The following is an 18,225-nucleotide window of genomic DNA, read 5'->3' as shown; positions in this document are numbered from 1 at the left end:
CAGGACAGAAAATAGACAACTGTAGATTGGCCTTCATTTCTACAGGCTGCATTAGCACCACCTTGTATTTGGACCACCTTGTAAGCAATCAGACATCTATATAACCCATTATTCAAAACAATTCATTTTTTTAGTTTGCTTTTTGCAGAAATGCACTATAGTCCACTTAACATGGTTTCCTATGGGACATGTTCACATCTATGCTTTTTTCAGCTGTTGCATTTTTGGAAAGGGCCAGGGATTTTTTCAAATGCAAAAAGCAGTGATTTCGCTACAATAGAGTTCAGTGGAGAAGCTGTGTTTTTGCCACTTTTTTACCGCACTCTGCTTTTTTTCTTGGCAAAAATGCTCCTGTACAAACGCAAAGCATAATGCAAAAAGCATTAAAAAACAGATCGAAAGCAAAAAAGAATAGGTGTGAAACAAGACTAGCGCATATTTTTATCACGGTGAGGAAAAAACCTCTAGTATATATTCTAGTTTGCCTGACTGACTGATGCCCAAGTGGATGACTTAGACTGGGGACATGTACAAAACCCCAATGTCCCCAGCTCTAGCCAATCAACACAGGTATGCCTTTATTACAGGTAAGTATTGATTTATATAGGAATATTTTTTTTGTATCTTTGAAACAAATTATTATTTGCATGGAACATCTGCTACATTGAAAAACAGTCTTTAAAGATCTTTTTGTAATAGTTCAAGACTCAGATACACTTAAAAGAGAAGTATGGGATTTTTTTTTTTTAATTTATACTTACCTAGGTGGATGCAGCATCGATCTGTCCCCCCACCAACTCCAAGGATGAGAACGGAGCAATCAGACACTGCTGATCACTCAGTTCTCCTTACTGCTCTGAGCATAGAGCAGTGACTGTCAGTCAACACTGTCTGCCTTGCCCCTCTAGCACTCACTGGTGGCTGGCTTAGGCTCTCAGCGGATCCCTGAGAGGCTGAACCAGCTGCCGGTCCAGAATTCTGGGTGGATCCCAACATTAAAGTCAGGATCTTTTCCCCAGCCTTGACTGGATGAGTGATGTCAGCCGGCAGCAGACTTTAGCAGGCTGTCAGATGAAACCGGGTCACAGTAGTGCCGAACAAACTACACTCCTGTGATCCACAGGAGTATAGCCAAAAAGATCTTTGGTTGTAATTCTCCTTTAAACATCAGAGAATGTTTACATTTGTTGTTAAGCCCTCTTACATTCCAAGACAAAACCTTAATCTCCATACAAGGGATAAAAAAGGGCCCAGGAGTTAAAGCCAAAAAGAAAAAGAATAAAGGAAACATAAATTATGTGAGGCAATATGGATTGAATGTTCCCGTGAAGGGTTGCCACAGGAGATGTACAGCCAAACAAGCTTTGGCTGTACTTCTGCTTTAATACTTTTAGTTAGATTCTTGTAGAGATCTAACCATGATAACTAACTTCTGAGAACATGCAGAATGCAGGAAGAATCTACACAATTCAATGTTCTATGTCTTTATTTTAATAGTTTCAAGTTTAATCACCACAGTCTGCACTGGAGAAAATCAAGAAGATGCTGACCTGGACAATATGGTCACATACATACAGAGTGTGGTTAGTAGGTGTTTACTGGACCTCAATTGCATGTTGAGGCAGGGTCTAACACTACTGATGTCTAGAACAATTGGCAACACACAAGAGGGTTGATTTAGTAAAGCAAATAAGATGTTCCCTTTGCAGGGGAAGTTGCACTTCACAAGAGAATTTGCCCCAAAGCTTGGTGAATGTGGTGTCATTTCACTTTGCAAATGTAGCCAGGTACTCGGCCTCTTACAGAGACTGGGAGGCTGAGTGCTGGGAATTCCCAGATGCCGCTGTGCTGTGGGCTGAGCAGAGCAGACTGGGTATGTGTCTGCCCACTCCTTCCTTCTTTCTCCTGGCTCTGCAGAGTGATGAGCCTGTGAGGGTTAAGAAGACTTGCTAATGCAGCTGCTCTTTCCCTCCGTCCTGGGTGATGCAACCGCACAGAACACTGGGAAGTGTAGTCTGTGGGGAGTGCTGAACTATGAAACTGAATTGGGCTGTGAACTACAAGAACAAAGGACGCCTTGGACTTTTACAAAGAACTTGGTCTATCAGGGCAGGGACTGAAGGAGTACAGACCTGTTACCTGTGTGTGTCTATGTCTACACCAGGGAGAGAAAAGGCCACTGAAGATCAGAAGACTGAGAGCTGAGCCTGTGAGGAACTGATTGTGAGGACCAGGTTTTGTGATTACAGCACACTGACCAGCGCCCAGGACCAGGTTTTGCTGTGTGCCAGGACTGGTGAGCAGATTCAACTGTGTGTACCTCACCATTGTTAGCAGTTCAGTACAACAGGAGACCGTCAATTTGCCTAGCAGCCTCAAAAAAATCACTGCATGCACTCTTAAAGGAACAGGAATTAGTGCACCACCATACAGATTGGGCCTCACTATTACCTGGCTGAAGCGTACAAGTCAGGCACCAAGTTGCTTTATACTAGTACTGCTGATATACTAGTTAAAATGTGTTTATTATCACTATGGTCTAGATCAGGGGTGGGAAACTGTGGCCCTCCAGATGTTGGTGAACTACAAGTCCCATCATGTCTCTGCCTTTGGGAGTCATGCTTGTAACTGTCAGTTTTGCAATGCCTCATGGGACGTGTAGTTCTACAACAGCTGGAGGGCCACAGTTGCCCACCCTGGTCTAGATTAACTGCCATAAGAAAGCCTTGTATTCATGTTAGTTGGTTTATTGCATTGAAATGGACTTCTTTACCTGTTTATTACTTGTGTGCATTGCCATTTATTCAGCCTTGCAATATTATTTTATATACTTTATTTACAATCAACTAGTCTAATGCCTATTTCATGTGCTAATATAGCTTTGTTATTAAACCAGTATCTAAGCTCTTAAAGGTGTCTGCAGCATCCCACCATCTAACCAAGTGTGTCAGGGGGGACGGACTAGTTCACAAAGTAATGACAAAGAACAGAGAACTCATCATACCAAGCGGTTCCTTCAGGGGTAAGTGTTACACAACTCATACCTAATTATATGCAAGGAAAATATAAAAACAGAGATTTTGCATGCACATGACTGGAAGTTGATGATGGAAGTCAGCAGAGCTTCACATTATTCACTAAGCTCTGGGGGAAATTTCTCCTGCAATGAGCTGCTTCCTCCTCAAAATAAACAGCTTACCGTATTTGCCTTTAGTACATCAACCCAAATGACTGCCTTTTGCTTGCTGGGCCTAATGCACACACAATTTTCACTAACATGGAGGCATTACAAAACTAAAAATCAAAGCAACCATTCTAACAGTATCCCCTACTCCTCATCTCATGAGTAGACACAAGAATTATGTCTCTTTCCTGCTACTAAGGTAAAATCCTCCTCTTTTTGTTAAAAAAAACAGAATTCTAATACACGGGTATCAAGAAACAGTCTTACCCACTGCAGCCAACACATTGATCCAAAAATATTTATAACAAATCGCTGATGTCTGTGCTATAACCACTTTCCGACCTCCCGGTAACAGTTTTACTGCTAATATATATATATATATATATATATATATATATATATATATATATATTAGCAGTGTATATATATACACTGTTGCCTAGAACATACAGTGTATATATACACACTGTATGTTCTAGGCAAAAAAGAAATCTGTTGAATATGTCTGGGATTCCATTTAAGTAGCAGGTCTGGGTGAAATTTTAAGGACTTTCAAACTAAATTTGACTCATAGACTGATTGCTCTAACAATTTTTCAGGATTTCAAGGTTGGAACTAAATTCTACTGGTGTATGGCCAAGTTTTAGGCTATTTGCTCTGCAGGCCTAAACCTGCCACCCAATGCAACCACCAGTGGCTGGATGGCCGAATTATACAACTGTCTTTCATTGTCTACAGTAAACTTCAATGTGTTGTTTCTGACATCCACTTTGCTATAGTTTTATTTTTTTTAACATGGGTTAAATTAATAGGACAAATCAACCTATTCTAACTAATTCACATTAAATGGATTCAGTTTTTTCTATAGGCCATGTAAAACCTGTCCTTAAACATCTAAAATCTGTACCGAATTCTCTTATAACTGTCAGGATCCTGTTATAGTCACCAGCACTTGCTATCACCTAGGCAGATTTAGAGTGGAATTCCAGGCTATACCTAACTAATCTTAAAAACGTTCTTTTTAATCCCTCCTAACACTGAAACTGACTAATGTGTGTAAAAAAGATGTATATACTATACAATATATATGAGAAAGTGAATATACAAGTGAATAAAGCTCAAAATCCTTCTACTAACTTTTATTTCCATACACACAAATGCATTTGGAACACTACACATTCTATTCCAAATCAAATTGTGTGTATGGAAATAAAAGCTATTAGAAGGATTTTGAGCTTTATTCACTTTTCTCAACACACTGCTATTATTTTGAACACAACTGTGTGTGCGTATATATATATATATATATATATATATATACACACACACACTTGATTTTGCATTTCCAGGTAGGGTATCCCATCCTGCCCGCACTGTCATTGGCTTCTGTAGGTGTCGATCACCAGGTCCCGGCCAGTGATTCATGGCCAGGATTGGTGATCAGTGGAGCAGCTGGCAGGAGAGAGCTCTGTGAGTGTAAACAACACAGATCTCTCTCCTGTCAGCGGGGATGTGCTGGTTTTTATCTCTCTGCAAACAGGGAGATAAAAGCCAGCACATTCCCTAGAAAAACACAACACAGTACACAGTTTAATCACTCCCTAACACACTGTTAACCCTTTGATCACCCCAGACGTTAACCCCTTCCTGCCCAGTGTCATTTATACAGTGTCAGTGCTTTTTATTAGCTGACCACTGTATTAGTGTCACTGGAGATTTCAGTGGCAGTTAGTCAGTACCCACCCAGTGTCAGTTAGTGTCAGAATGCCCACCGTACTATCCAAGTCCCACTATACATCGCTGATTGCCTCCATTACTAGTATAAAAAATAAATAAAAATTCCAGTATATATAACGCCACTTGCGCATAACTTTGTCACGCAAACCAATTAATATCAACTTATTGGAATATTTTTTACCAAAGACGTAGCAGAATACATTTTGGCCAAAATGTATGAATAATTTTTCTTTTTATTGGATATGTTTTATAGCAAAAAGTGGATAATTAAGCAAATCTCTCCAGGTCAAAAGCACATGCTGGCTCCATTTTGGTGATTGTGTATGTCAACATACAAATTATATATATATCAAATTGATATAAAAACTGAATGTATTTCAATTTGTTAAAACCATGCATAGGAACACCTTAACTCTTTCCTGGGAACCCCATACCTCTTCAATGGGCCTGAGACACATTCCAGAATGGACAGGAAGAGTAGCCAAATGCAGAGCAAAGGAGAGTTGTAAACATACTGAAGGTAAAATTATACAAGTATTTTATAGATTGAATATTTACATTTTTATATATATATATATATATATATTTATATATATATATATATGTAGCATTCTCCTAGTTACTTAGGGGGAGCTTGAGTCCTGATTGTTAGAAAGGAGGGCTGAGTAGCAGTCTGGGTGTGTTAGTCAGAAGGTCATATTTTGGTCAGAAGCTGTGCGGCTCTGCAGGCCAGCCCCTCTGGAATTTCCCCCTGCTCTAGAGCTTTAAACAAAGGTCTCTAGGCAATGGCTGGATCTGAGGAGTGGCTGGCTTGTACACTTGAGGGATCCTAGCTAATCCCCAACAGGAGGCTTGGCAAGGGGCTAGGACAACCCTTAAACGTAAGTGAACCTGCTCAGTTGCAGGAGAGTTTGGGTGGAAGACAGTGAGGAAGATAAGAGGCTGAAGGCAAGAGACTGCGAAGAGGCTCAGTGGGATGGAGCCTACCTGAAGGCTTGGAGCTGAAAAGAAAGAAAGCTCAGAGATTGACTGGCCCCCAGAGCAAGGACCACCTGTATAGCAGGGAAGGAGCGGTCCAACTGATAGGCCTGGTAGCAGCCACCAACCCACCAGCGGTACAGGAGAGGATTTGAGTGAGTATCCCCGCACCCCTTCTGCAGATAGGGGAAGGAGCACTCTGGTGGGAAACCAGATTTGCTGCCTACTTGGGACTGTCCAGCACTTAAAGTGACAGGAACCGGATCACAGGGACAGGAATACCTCCAGATCGCTGGGGTGGTACATTGGGAGAATCTGGCTAGCTCTTCAACAAAAGTGTGCTGCAGAGAAGGCTTGTGAATAGTTCCAGGAAATTGTCTTCAGTTCCCTTGGGCATCCTCTACACCCCTAACTCTATCCTAGTTCAAATCCCCTAAATAAAAATAACAAAACAAAAGCTCAAGGACTAATTTCTGACTCTTGATGCAAGCCTATTATTTATTATTTCAGGTACTTTTATAGCACTGTCAATTTATGCAGCACTTTACATATATATATTGTACATTCATATCAGTCCCTAACCCCCATTCATACATACACATACTAGGGCCAGTTTGGACAGGAATCAATTCACCTACCAGCATGTCTTTGGAGTGTGGGAGGAAACCCACGCAAGCACAGGGAGAACATGCAAACTCCATGCAGGAGGGGCCATGGTTGGGAATCAAACCCATGGCCCATTTAGTGCAAGGCAGATGTGCTAACCACTAAGCCACTGTGCCGCCCGCCTATGTGCAGGACTATAAGGGGACCCAAATATCTCCTAAAGGGGTAGTGTTACATACATTTATAATATAAATATATATATATATATATATATATATATATATATATATATATATGAAATCTACCATATTTTCCGGCGTATAAGACGACTTTTTACCCCTTGAAAATCTTCTCAAAAGTCGGGGGTCGTCTTATACGCCGGTATACGTCATACTGACACTTTTTAGGGGGCGGCGCGCTGCCGCCGCCGCCCCCCTTCCAACGGAAGGGACACTAAGTACAGGGCTGGGCAGGGGCTGCTGTCTCTTACCTGGCTCCGGTCCCACGACGATCCGGTCCAGGAACCGCGGCTGCTCCTTCATTCGGTTTGGCCACTGGATTTTTCGCGCATCTGCTCGGCTCCGCCTCCTCACCGGTGATTGGCCGCCAGAACTGTAGCTCAGGAAAGGCACACAGGTGGCCAATCACCGGCGAGGAGGCGGAGCTGAGAGGCCCCACGAAAATCGAGTGAAGGAGCGGACGGTAAGTGTGCCGTCCAGAGGTGCTGCTGCAACCACATATGCTGGCTGCAGCAGCACCATACTGGAACAGGGGCCAGCAAGTGTCATTGGTAGGAATAGTGCCCCATCATTGGTGTCACTGATACCAACAATGGGGCATTATTCCTCCCACTGACACCAACGATGGGGCACTTTTCCTCCCCCCCACTGACACCAACGATGGGGCACTATTCCTCCCCCCCACTGACACCAACGATGGGGCACTTCCCCTCCCCCCACTGACACCAACGATGGGCACTATTCCACCCCCCACTGACACCAATGATGGGATACTATTCCTCCCACTAACACCAATGTTGGGACACTATTCCTCCCACTGACACCAATGATGGGGCACTATTCCTCCCACTGATACCAATGATGGGGCACTATTCCTCCCACTGACACCAATGATGGGGCACTATTCCTCCCACTGACACCAATGATGGGGCACAATTCCCCCCACTGATACCAATCATGGGGCACTATTCCTCCCACTGACACCAATAATGGGGCACTATTCCTCCCACTGACACCAATGATGGGGCACTATTCCTCCCACTGACATCAATGATGGGGCACTATTCCTCCCACTGACACCAATGATGGGGCACTATTCCTCCCACTGACACCAATGATGGGGCACAATTCCCCCCACTGATACTAATGATGGGGCACTATTCCTGCCACTGATACCAATGATGGGGCACTATTCCTCCCACTGACACCAATGATGGGGCACTATTCCTCCCACTGATACCAATGATGGGGCACTATTCCTCCCACTGATACCAATGATGGGGCACTATTCCTCTCACTAATACCAATGATGGGACACTATTCCTCCCACTGACACCAATGATGGGACACTATTCCTCCCACTGACACCAATGATGGGGCACTATTCCTCCCACTGACACCAATGATGGGGCACTATTCCTCCCACTGACACCAATGATGGGGCACTATTCCTCCCACTGACACCAATGATGGGGCATTATTCCTCCCACTGACACCAATGATGGGGCACTATTCCTCTCACTAATACCAATGATGGGACACTATTCCTCCCACTGACACCAATGATGGGACACTATTCCTCCCACTGACACCAATGATGGGGCACTATTCCTCCCACTGACACCAATGATGGGGCACTATTCCTCCCACTGACACCAATGATGGGGCATTATTCCTCCCACTGACACCAATGATGGGGCACTATTCCTCCTACTGACACCAATGATGGGACACTATTCCTCAAACTGACACCAATGATGGGGCACTATTCCTCCCACTGACACCAATGATGGGGCACTATTCCTCCCACTGACACCAATGATGGGGCACAATTCCCCCCACTGATACCAATCATGGGGCACTATTCCTTCCACTGACACCAATGATGGGGCACTATTCTTCCCACTGATACCAATGATGGGGCACTATTCCTGCCACTGATACCAATGATGGGGCACTATTCCTCCCACTGACACCAATGATGGGGCACTATTCCTCCCACTGATACCAATGATGGGGCACTATTCCTCCCACTGATACCAATGATGGGGCACTATTCCTCTCACTAATACCAATGATGGGACACTATTCCTCCCACTGACACCAATGATGGGACACTATTCCTCCCACTGACACCAATGATGGGGCACTATTCCTCCCACTGACACCAATGATGGGGCACTATTCCTCCCACTGACACCAATGATGGGGCATTATTCCTCCCACTGACACCAATGATGGGGCACTATTCCTCTCACTAATACTAATGATGGGACACTATTCCTCCCACTGACACCAATGATGGGACACTATTCCTCCCACTGACACCAATGATGGGGCACTATTCCTCCCACTGACACCAATGATGGGGCACTATTCCTCCCACTGACACCAATGATGGGGCACTATTCCTCCCACTGACACCAATGATGGGGCACTATTCCTCCTACTGGCACCAATGATGGGACACTATTCCTCAAACTGACACCAATGATGGGGCACTATTCCTCCCACTGACACCAATGATGGGGCACTATTCCTCCCACTGACACCAATGATGGGGCACAATTCCCCCCATTGATACCAATCATGGGGCACTATTCCTCCCACTGACACCAATGATGGGGCACTATTCCTCCCACTGACACCAATGATGGGGCACTATTCCTCCCACTGACATCAATGATGGGGCACTATTCCTCCCACTGACACCAATGATGGGGCACTATTCCTCCCACTGACACCAATGATGGGGCACAATTCCCCCCACTGATACTAATGATGGGGCACTATTCCTGCCACTGATACCAATGATGGGGCACTATTCCTCCCACTGACACCAATGATGGGGCACTATTCCTCCCACTGATACCAATGATGGGGCACTATTCCTCCCACTGATACCAATGATGGGGCACTATTCCTCTCACTAATACCAATGATGGGACACTATTCCTCCCACTGACACCAATGATGGGACACTATTCCTCCCACTGACACCAATGATGGGGCACTATTCCTCCCACTGACACCAATGATGGGGCACTATTCCTCCCACTGACACCAATGATGGGGCATTATTCCTCCCACTGACACCAATGATGGGGCACTATTCCTCTCACTAATACCAATGATGGGACACTATTCCTCCCACTGACACCAATGATGGGACACTATTCCTCCCACTGACACCAATGATGGGGCACTATTCCTCCCACTGACACCAATGATGGGGCATTATTCCTCCCACTGACACCAATGATGGGGCACTATTCCTCCTACTGACACCAATGATGGGACACTATTCCTCAAACTGACACCAATGATGGGACACTATTCCTCAAACTGACACCAATGATGGGGCACGATTCTTTCCACTGGTGTGCATTGGAAGAGGGGTAGTCTTATACGGCGAGTATAGCCTAAACACTACATTTTAACAGGAAAAGTAGGGGGTCGTCTTATACGCCTAGTCGTCTTATACGCTGGAAAATATGGTATTTATTTTGGTTTTAAAGTAAAGTACACAAAAAAGCAAACACTCTGGTGATGCAAGCCATGTGTGGGAGCACCAGTCAGCAAAAGAAAAAAAAAAAAGTGGTGAAACTAACAAAAGTTAGCAATCAATCCTCCAACAATTTCAGTTTGCACGTGTGGCTCGCACCAAAAATGAGGATGCAAAATAGATCAATTCCATTCATCAGAGTGAATTCCCAAATATCCATATGACCATTATCAAAGTAAAGGTACTACCCTAATGTGAGGTTAACAGTAAAAGAGAAAAATCAGGTTTAAAGCTAGTCAGACATTGAAGCACTGGTACATTTATATTTTAATGCAGTTTATTGACGGCTTTATTTGGCTTACCATTTGATCCAGATTCTTAAAGTCACAGAGTTTTTTTTGAGGTTGGGGTTTAGGTAGTGGGATTTCAACTGGAGGAAGTTCTAGTTCTTCTCGAATCTCTTCTTCTATCTGCTCCTCCATTTGAATAAGCATGGGAGCACTCATACCGAAGCGCGATGCTCGTCGGGCCAGTTCCAGCAGGCAAAGGATAAAGTTTTTTTCATTTTTCCTTAGAACTAGATCCTCTGTCTCAAACATCAGAACTTCTAAAAGAAAGCAAAACTGTCATTTTACGATGTCAGCCAATGTGAACAGCTACATACAATGCTGTGAACTATCACACCACAGCAAAAATATATATTATTAAAATTGAACTGAATCATTGTGTAACTTGAAATGTTTACTTTTTGGGGTTGCTTGGTTCTATCCCATTTTTGTTGTTTAATCAAATTTGTTGTCTTATCAAAAGCTGAATTTGCTAACATGAAGTAATAAATTCACACACAAAGAAATAATTGATTTAACATTGAAGGAAATCAGGGACATCCTGATGAAGTATATAAGCAGTCACGTGGATTTTTTCTTTAGGTGGGTTTTAGTTTAAGGGCTTAGGGAGGCTAAATGATCACTTGTCCTTTACCCTAATCCATGACCAAATCACAGCCTACAGATCTTGGGAAAAAAAAATATGCTGATCATGGATTATAAATGTGGATCAGGAATTATGTCCACAGCCCACATGACCCAAGTGTATATGGGAACATTGGATTGTATAGATAAGGTCATGCTTTTATTTTGCTTCATATTTTTTCATGAAATACACACATTTCGCAGATGATTATCATGTGCATTTGCAAGAACAAAACTCATGGATAAAGATAAGCCAATTAATATTAAAACAGAATTAGTGAAAAGGAAACATACAGTATGTGCCTTAACAAACTTGCATTGGGCCTTTTGTTAGTTGGAGCTTTTCACACCAGTTACCAAGCAAAAATCAGTTTTACAGAATGGAATTAGAAGATACATGTGAAGACCACCTCTAGTGCTGTTATGCAACTGAAATTGTATAGCAAGGGTGATTTTCACATATTTATACAGTGAGTTTCAATGCTATCTAACCATAAGGCTGGAATTTTTTTTCAACTTTCACAGAATTCTTCTAGTAGCATTGATTTTTTTTATCAGCTATCCATTACATTAGAGGAAAGTTAAAATGATTTTGTTTCAATTTTATCGTATTTAAGGGGCCACACTATCCCTCTTCATCGGGGTTGGGTGAATTGGCAGAATGTTAAATAGATTCAACAATACTCCCAAGCAGACTGATATGCAAGCAGAGGATATCATAAACAACAGTTACCCTAGGTTCACACCTAAGCATTTTCTGCAGCATTTTGCAGAAACGCAGTACAGTCCATTTAACATGATTTCCTATGAGACTTGTTCACACTTGTGCGTTTTCACCCGGTGCTTTTTTTTGGAAAGGGTCAGGGACTTTTTTGAACACAAAAAGTTGTGTTTTTGGTTCTATACACTTCAATGGAAATGCTGCAGAAAAGCATGTATTGCGTTTTTGCCGCGTATTTGTGCAAAAATGCAAGTGCAAAACTGCAAGACGCAACGCAAAACACAATGCAGAAACAGCTCAAACGCAACCTGCATAAGTGTGAACCTAGCCTTAGTGCTGCTTGTCACAATCATGCCCACAGGGAGAGGTGCGGTTCTCCATTTTACCCCAAACTTCTACATTTTGGTATTGCTCTTAAACTCACATGCCATCACCTTGGGGGGGGGGGGAAGTGTAGTATCATGCATACAAGAGCCAGGCACAGGCTCTCACTGTAATAAGAAGTATTTTGTATCCCCTCATTCCGCCCCCTCCCTCAGGAATGCATTCAGTGTAGCTGTCTATATAATCCTCTTGCCAAATAAGGTATTGGCTTGTCCCTGGTAGGAAGATCCCAGTTGATTTTGTGTAGAAAAAGATGCTGTTATGTTTTGTGTGTAGTCAGAGAAGTGAGGACTTTCTGCTTGCAACATCTCGCAGAGAAAGAGAAAAGAAGATCTCCCTGCCTTAATATCGAAACTAACAGTGGGAGATCAAAGCATCCTTTTGGTGAGACTTGAAGCTGCTTAAAATCAAGGTTGACTGGCAAGTACTTTAACTCTTTAAACTCCTTTCTGTTATCTGTTTGCTGTGCTGTTATGCTCGGTATATTTATATTTATAAATATAGATATATATATATATATATATATATATATTGGTTACATCTTCTTTCTGTAAATATTTTTACTGCACCCTTTCGACCTTTCGGTAATAAATCTTACTTTCTAAAAGTGTTGAACTGTTTCTATAGCTCCTGAATGTAACTTACGAATCCCTGTCGCTGGAGAGCGCTACTATGAGTATTTAACCCTCTGTATAACCGGTCTGTAGAGATAGTGGTTTACCGACGATTAACCAATCATCCTAGTGTATTGCTGAGTTTCCTCTTTTTCTATACAAAAAGGAGGTGGTGGCAGTGTGAAGGGTTAATTGCGTAATTAACCTGACCCAGTAACAATCGCATTCAGGCTGCTGGTATGTCGATTGTGGTCCAATTAGCTGGAAAATCTGTGTGCAGGGTGCATCTGGGTGTGGTATTGTTACACACGTGACATCGCGGTGTTAGATTGGCTAGTCTTTCGGTCATGAGTTTGGTGAGAAGGGCTGGGGTCTGACGCTGCGCCCGTCACACTGGTGTTCACAGTAAAAGTAGCATGGAGCCCCTGAAATGTGCTGACTGTCCATTTGTCCAGCTTTATGGAACCAATTATTAACAATGAAGACTTTGGGCCCCCAATGATTCTTCATTTGGCTCTCTCTTTGACCTATTACTCTAAGTTTTTATTGCTGTTCTTGTCCCCGGTGAGGAGATTTATTCTTCAGTTTGTGCTGCTGAGCATAGTCACAAATACAGAAAATTTGTCTATTTTTTTTTTTAAGTATTATAAGCAGGGGCGGACTGACCATTCGGGCATCGGCCGAGGGCCGGGGTCAGTAGGGGGCCCGGTGAGAGGCTTAGTGGGCATAATTCACTAAGCGGTATTTTACCGCATCCGAGTATGAGGTAGGATACCGCATAGCATTTTATTATAAAATATGCTACCAAAATACTGCATGAGTTATTTTATCAAGTCATGCAGTATTTTAGTAGTGAAAACCATGCGTTAATGTTTCAGCTGTCAGTGGGGGGAGGGGGATTTAGGGGAACCCCCACGCCAAATTTTTTTAAAAAATGGCGTGGGGGTCTCCCCCAAAATCCATACCAGACCCTTATCAGCCCTTGAGGTCAGGAAAGGAGGGGGACGTGCGAGCGCCCCCCCTCCTGAACCATACCAGGCCACATGCCCTCAACATGGGGGGGTGCTTAGGGGCAGAGGGGGCTCCCACCCAAAGCACCTTGTCACCATGTTGATGGGGACAAGGGCATCTTCCTCACAACCCTGGCCGGTGGTCATGGGGGTCTGCGGGCAGGGGGCTTATCGGAATCTGGAAGCCCCAATATCCCACCCCCCCCCCTTGTGAATGAGTATGGGGTACATGGTACCGCTTCCCATTCACAAAAAAAAGTGTAGTGTGAAAAAAGACAGGAGAAATTCTTTGACAAGTCCTTTATTAAAAGAAGAAAAATAAAAGAATGTACCCCAAAGTAGATCCAATGTCAATCACGATGCCCGCTGCTACCCGAAAAAAGAAAAAGGCTCCACACCCGAAGCTGGCTCCCGGCCGTCTGACTGCTCTGCTGGCTTGACAGTTCTTAAATATGTAAGGGGCGGGACCACCCAGTGACATCACGCATGTGGCCTCACCTCCTTCTGGCATCATGAACAGGAGAATGCTGGGTCAGTGATGTCACAAAGAGGTGGGGCCACACACATGATGTCACTGGGTGGCCCCGCTCCTTACATATTTAAGAACTCTCAAGCCAGCGGAGTAGTCAGACGGCCGGAAGCCAGCGTCGGGAGGGGCGCCTATTTATTCTTTCTTTTTTCAGGTGGCAGCGTTGGACATTGTGATTGATGTCGGATCTACTTGGGGGGACATTTTTATTATTCTTCTTTTAATAAAGGACTTGGCAAAGACTGTCTCCTGTCTTTTTTCACACTATACTTTTTATTGTGAATGGATAGCTGTACCATGTACCCCATACTCTTTCACGTGGGGGTGGGGCCAGGATCTGGGGGTCCCCTTGCTAAAGGGGGCTTCCAGATTCTGATAAGCCCCCTGCCTGCAGACCCCCACAACCGTAGGCTAGGGTTGTGGGGAAGAGGACCTTGTCTGCATCAGCATCCCCCCATGTTGAGGGCATGTGGCCTGTATGGTTCAGGGGGGGGGGCGCTCGCTTGCCCCCCCTTTTCCTGACCTACCTGGCTGCATGCTCAGATAAGGGTCTGGTATGGATCTTGGGGGGGGACCCTTCGCCATTTTTTTAAATTTTGGTGTGGGGGTTCCCCTCAAAACTCATACCAGAACCGAAGGGCTTGGTATGAATTGAGGGGGGACCCCACGACATTGTTTTATTATTTTTTAAATTATTTTTAATGCCCTTTCTATGCAGCTGAGCTGCAATATGTAGGTAGGGTGTTGTGTGAGTGTGGCTTTGGCTTGAGTGTAGGCGGAGACACAAGGGGCCCCATTATCTTTTACTGCCTGGGAGCCCCATGAGTTGTCAGTCCGCCCCTAATTATAAGTATACAAATGTACGTTTTTTTTAATGTGACATGTCATTTTTTCTGTGTCACGTTAAAACGGAACTAAACCCTCCTATCCTTTTCAGCCAAGGAAGCTGCCATTTTGGCCTCTGTTTGATCTGCAGCTGCCCTGGTGCAACACAAGTGATCAATTAGGACACCAGCCATTTGATGGTTTGACACTTTGGTTGAGAGGACAACCAATGTGACAGTTACACTCCGGGCACGTGCCTAGAATGTAACTATTTTTTTAAACTGTTAAATCGATGCGTTTAGTTCCACTTTAAAAGAAGCTAAAAATAGGAGGGTCGTTATTCACATAGCACTGTATTGAACTGAAGATTTGTTTATGGTTTATTTGTATCTTTTATCAGGAGGGTTTATGAAATATGACTGCTATATTGAATTGTTAGTTTCAGTGGGGTATTGTAATAAGAGATTCTGAGTACTATCAGAAGCGTGTAAATCAAACTCGGAAATCAAACGATTGTGCAAACAAAATGATGGAATGCATGACACCCAAAAAGGTTCCATAACCGTTTTTGGACGTTGCTCATCCAGCAATTTTGTTTGCATTTGTCACGTGGAAAAATGCGCCGTGATCACTGTAAAAAATGCCCCGCACCTGAACTCGCAAATGTGCATTTCCACAGTTTTACGGCACAATTTCAAATCGTGGGCAGAATCGCGGCAATTCCGCCCGTGATTTGAAACTCCATTGTGTGAATGGAACCTAATGCAATGTGCATTTATGAAATAGTATTTGCTATTCCTAGGTCACAAATGTTTATGACCATAAAGGTCAATTCACCCTAATGCTTGAGCGTTAGACCACCTAATAATTTCTTGTCTAGGGATGGCTGGGAAATTTCAGTTCTGACTAAAGTGTACCTAAAACATACTTATGTTTATGTCCAACAAAAACACTGTCATTTTAGTTTTGGATGGGGTGGAAAGGGTTAGAGCCTCTATCAATAAGAAATAATTTGTGAACAGAAATAATAATTTCCGCAGGCATGGCACTAACATTGGCCACAAATTCAAAGTTGGGTTGAAAAAGACTCATTGAGGTCATCCAGTTTATGGGATTTTCTTTAAATTCATATGGATGCAAAATGATTCAGCCAAATAAACTAGACAGCTGCCCCAGTCTCATTGTGAACAATTTGGTCACAGGTATTTCAGACCAAAATGAAAGCTTTCAGGATTAAGGCCTAGAGACACGATCAGCCCAATTTACCCTTTGGGAAAAAAAGGTGTAGGATGCCTTCAATAATGTAACCTTATATTTGCACCTCTTTTAAAAACTACACATAGTTTTGCATTTTGGAAGTCAGTTAAGTCTGCAGATAAAAAATTGCAGCCATTTTAAACTACCTATTGAGTACTTGGATGTATTTACACAACCAGTACTTTTTACCTTTTATGTCCATTTCCTTCCTGCACCATTGGATGAAGTTGGATACATTATCTCTTGCCAGGAAGGTCCCAGGTTGAGCCATTGCATTGAATGTTACTCCTGTTTTTGGAAGCCGAAGTTTCTTTGCCAAGTCAGGGTATTCCACAGCAAAGTCACGAGCAACATCTGTTACATTATTGGCATGGTAACAAATGACAGAGCCATTTTCCAGGGCTTCAAAGAAGTTATCTACATATATTTCCAGGTTGTAAAGATCCTTGAGCCACTCAGCTAAGTCCTCTTTCATGGCATACAGGTACTGCTCACTGGACTTAAAAGGCCGAATGCTCCGCACCACACCTCCTTGGTAAGATGACATTTTTGTGGTTGTTCTACTTGTTGGAACAGAACTACTGTAGTGGAAATCAAGTTACATATCTAAGTCTTCCAACGTGTGATTCTCCATCATCACCATCTTATCCCATATGACTTCTTTTATAGTGGAGATGTATTATCTGCCATACCTGAAAGAGATCAGCAAATGCTATGAAGGTTACATGCACATTTTCCACTATCTACTGTCTACTATCTATCAGCCTCACAGAAATGGGGAAAACAAGTGCTTTGAATCTTCCATTTGAACTAAAGTGCAACATGAAATATGAAAGAAATCTTTGCTAACATATAACCGTTTTAGGGAAGGTTATGTTTGCATTTGTGAAACCGACACTTCGGTTGTAGCATAGATGGCTAGTATTCCAGGAGGCCTCCATCTTATTTTTTTTTTCTTTAACACCTTTCTCTCCTCTATAATCATATCAATATAAAATGTAACACATTGCTCTTAGAATTATATGTACTCCACAAAAATGTCCATTATAAAAGTTGTTGAGAATTGGCTGAAAATCTCAGAAACAGGAATAGTAACTGGAATAGGAAAGCTATTGTGGTAAGTGCGGCCTACGAGACACATAGCTCAAGACTAATCCTGATAAAAAAAGTTCTGTTAAAACAGCCCCTATTAGAAACACTTGCACGTGGATCTGGGTATTTTCATAAAAAGTATTTACACATACTTGACCAATTTCAGTCTGGGCCAATTCTGACATTCCTCTCCTACATGTAAAAATTGGCATTTTTTTGCTCGAAAACTACTTGGAATGCCTAAACGTTATGTATGATTTTAATCAGAGGTCCTTGAGAATAAAATGCTGGGTGTTGCATATTTGTATGTCGCACAATATTTGCTCAGCGGCTTTTCAAACACAAGTTGATTGAAAAAATACACTTAAATGAATTTTAATGCACAAAAACACTATATAATACCCAATTTTTGGTAAAATTTAAAAGATGATGTTATGTTATGAGTAAATAGATATCTAACATGTCATGCTTTGAAATTGTGTACGCCCATGGAACAGTGCCAAACAATGATACCTAAAAATCTCTATAGGCAACTCTTTAAAAGCCTTCACAGGTTACCCTTTTAGAGTTACA

The 18,225-nt window shown here is 42.8% G+C and overlaps 1 protein-coding gene across 1 annotated transcript in view; it reads right to left on the bottom strand.

The window, feature by feature from the left end:
• Positions 1–17,220, bottom strand: part of GAS2L2 (growth arrest specific 2 like 2) — a 44,414-nt gene extending 27,194 nt beyond the window's left edge. The window contains exons 1-2 of the mRNA XM_089676598.1: positions 16,750–17,220; positions 10,612–10,856 (exon numbers count right to left, since the gene is read on the bottom strand). Of these exons, the coding sequence (XP_089532724.1) occupies positions 10,612–10,856; positions 16,750–17,107 (603 nt within the window). The 5' untranslated portion in view covers positions 17,108–17,220. The remainder of the gene's footprint in view (positions 1–10,611; positions 10,857–16,749) is intronic.
• Positions 17,221–18,225: the final 1,005 nt, after the last annotated feature.

This window comes from Staurois parvus, unplaced genomic scaffold (assembly GCF_062004578.1).
Source record: "Staurois parvus isolate SC_StPar_1 unplaced genomic scaffold, SC_StPar_1.0 ptg000172l, whole genome shotgun sequence".
NCBI lineage: Eukaryota > Metazoa > Chordata > Amphibia > Anura > Ranidae > Staurois > Staurois parvus.
Note: the sequence above shows the minus strand (reverse complement) of the source record. Positions and strands in the feature narration are given on the sequence as shown.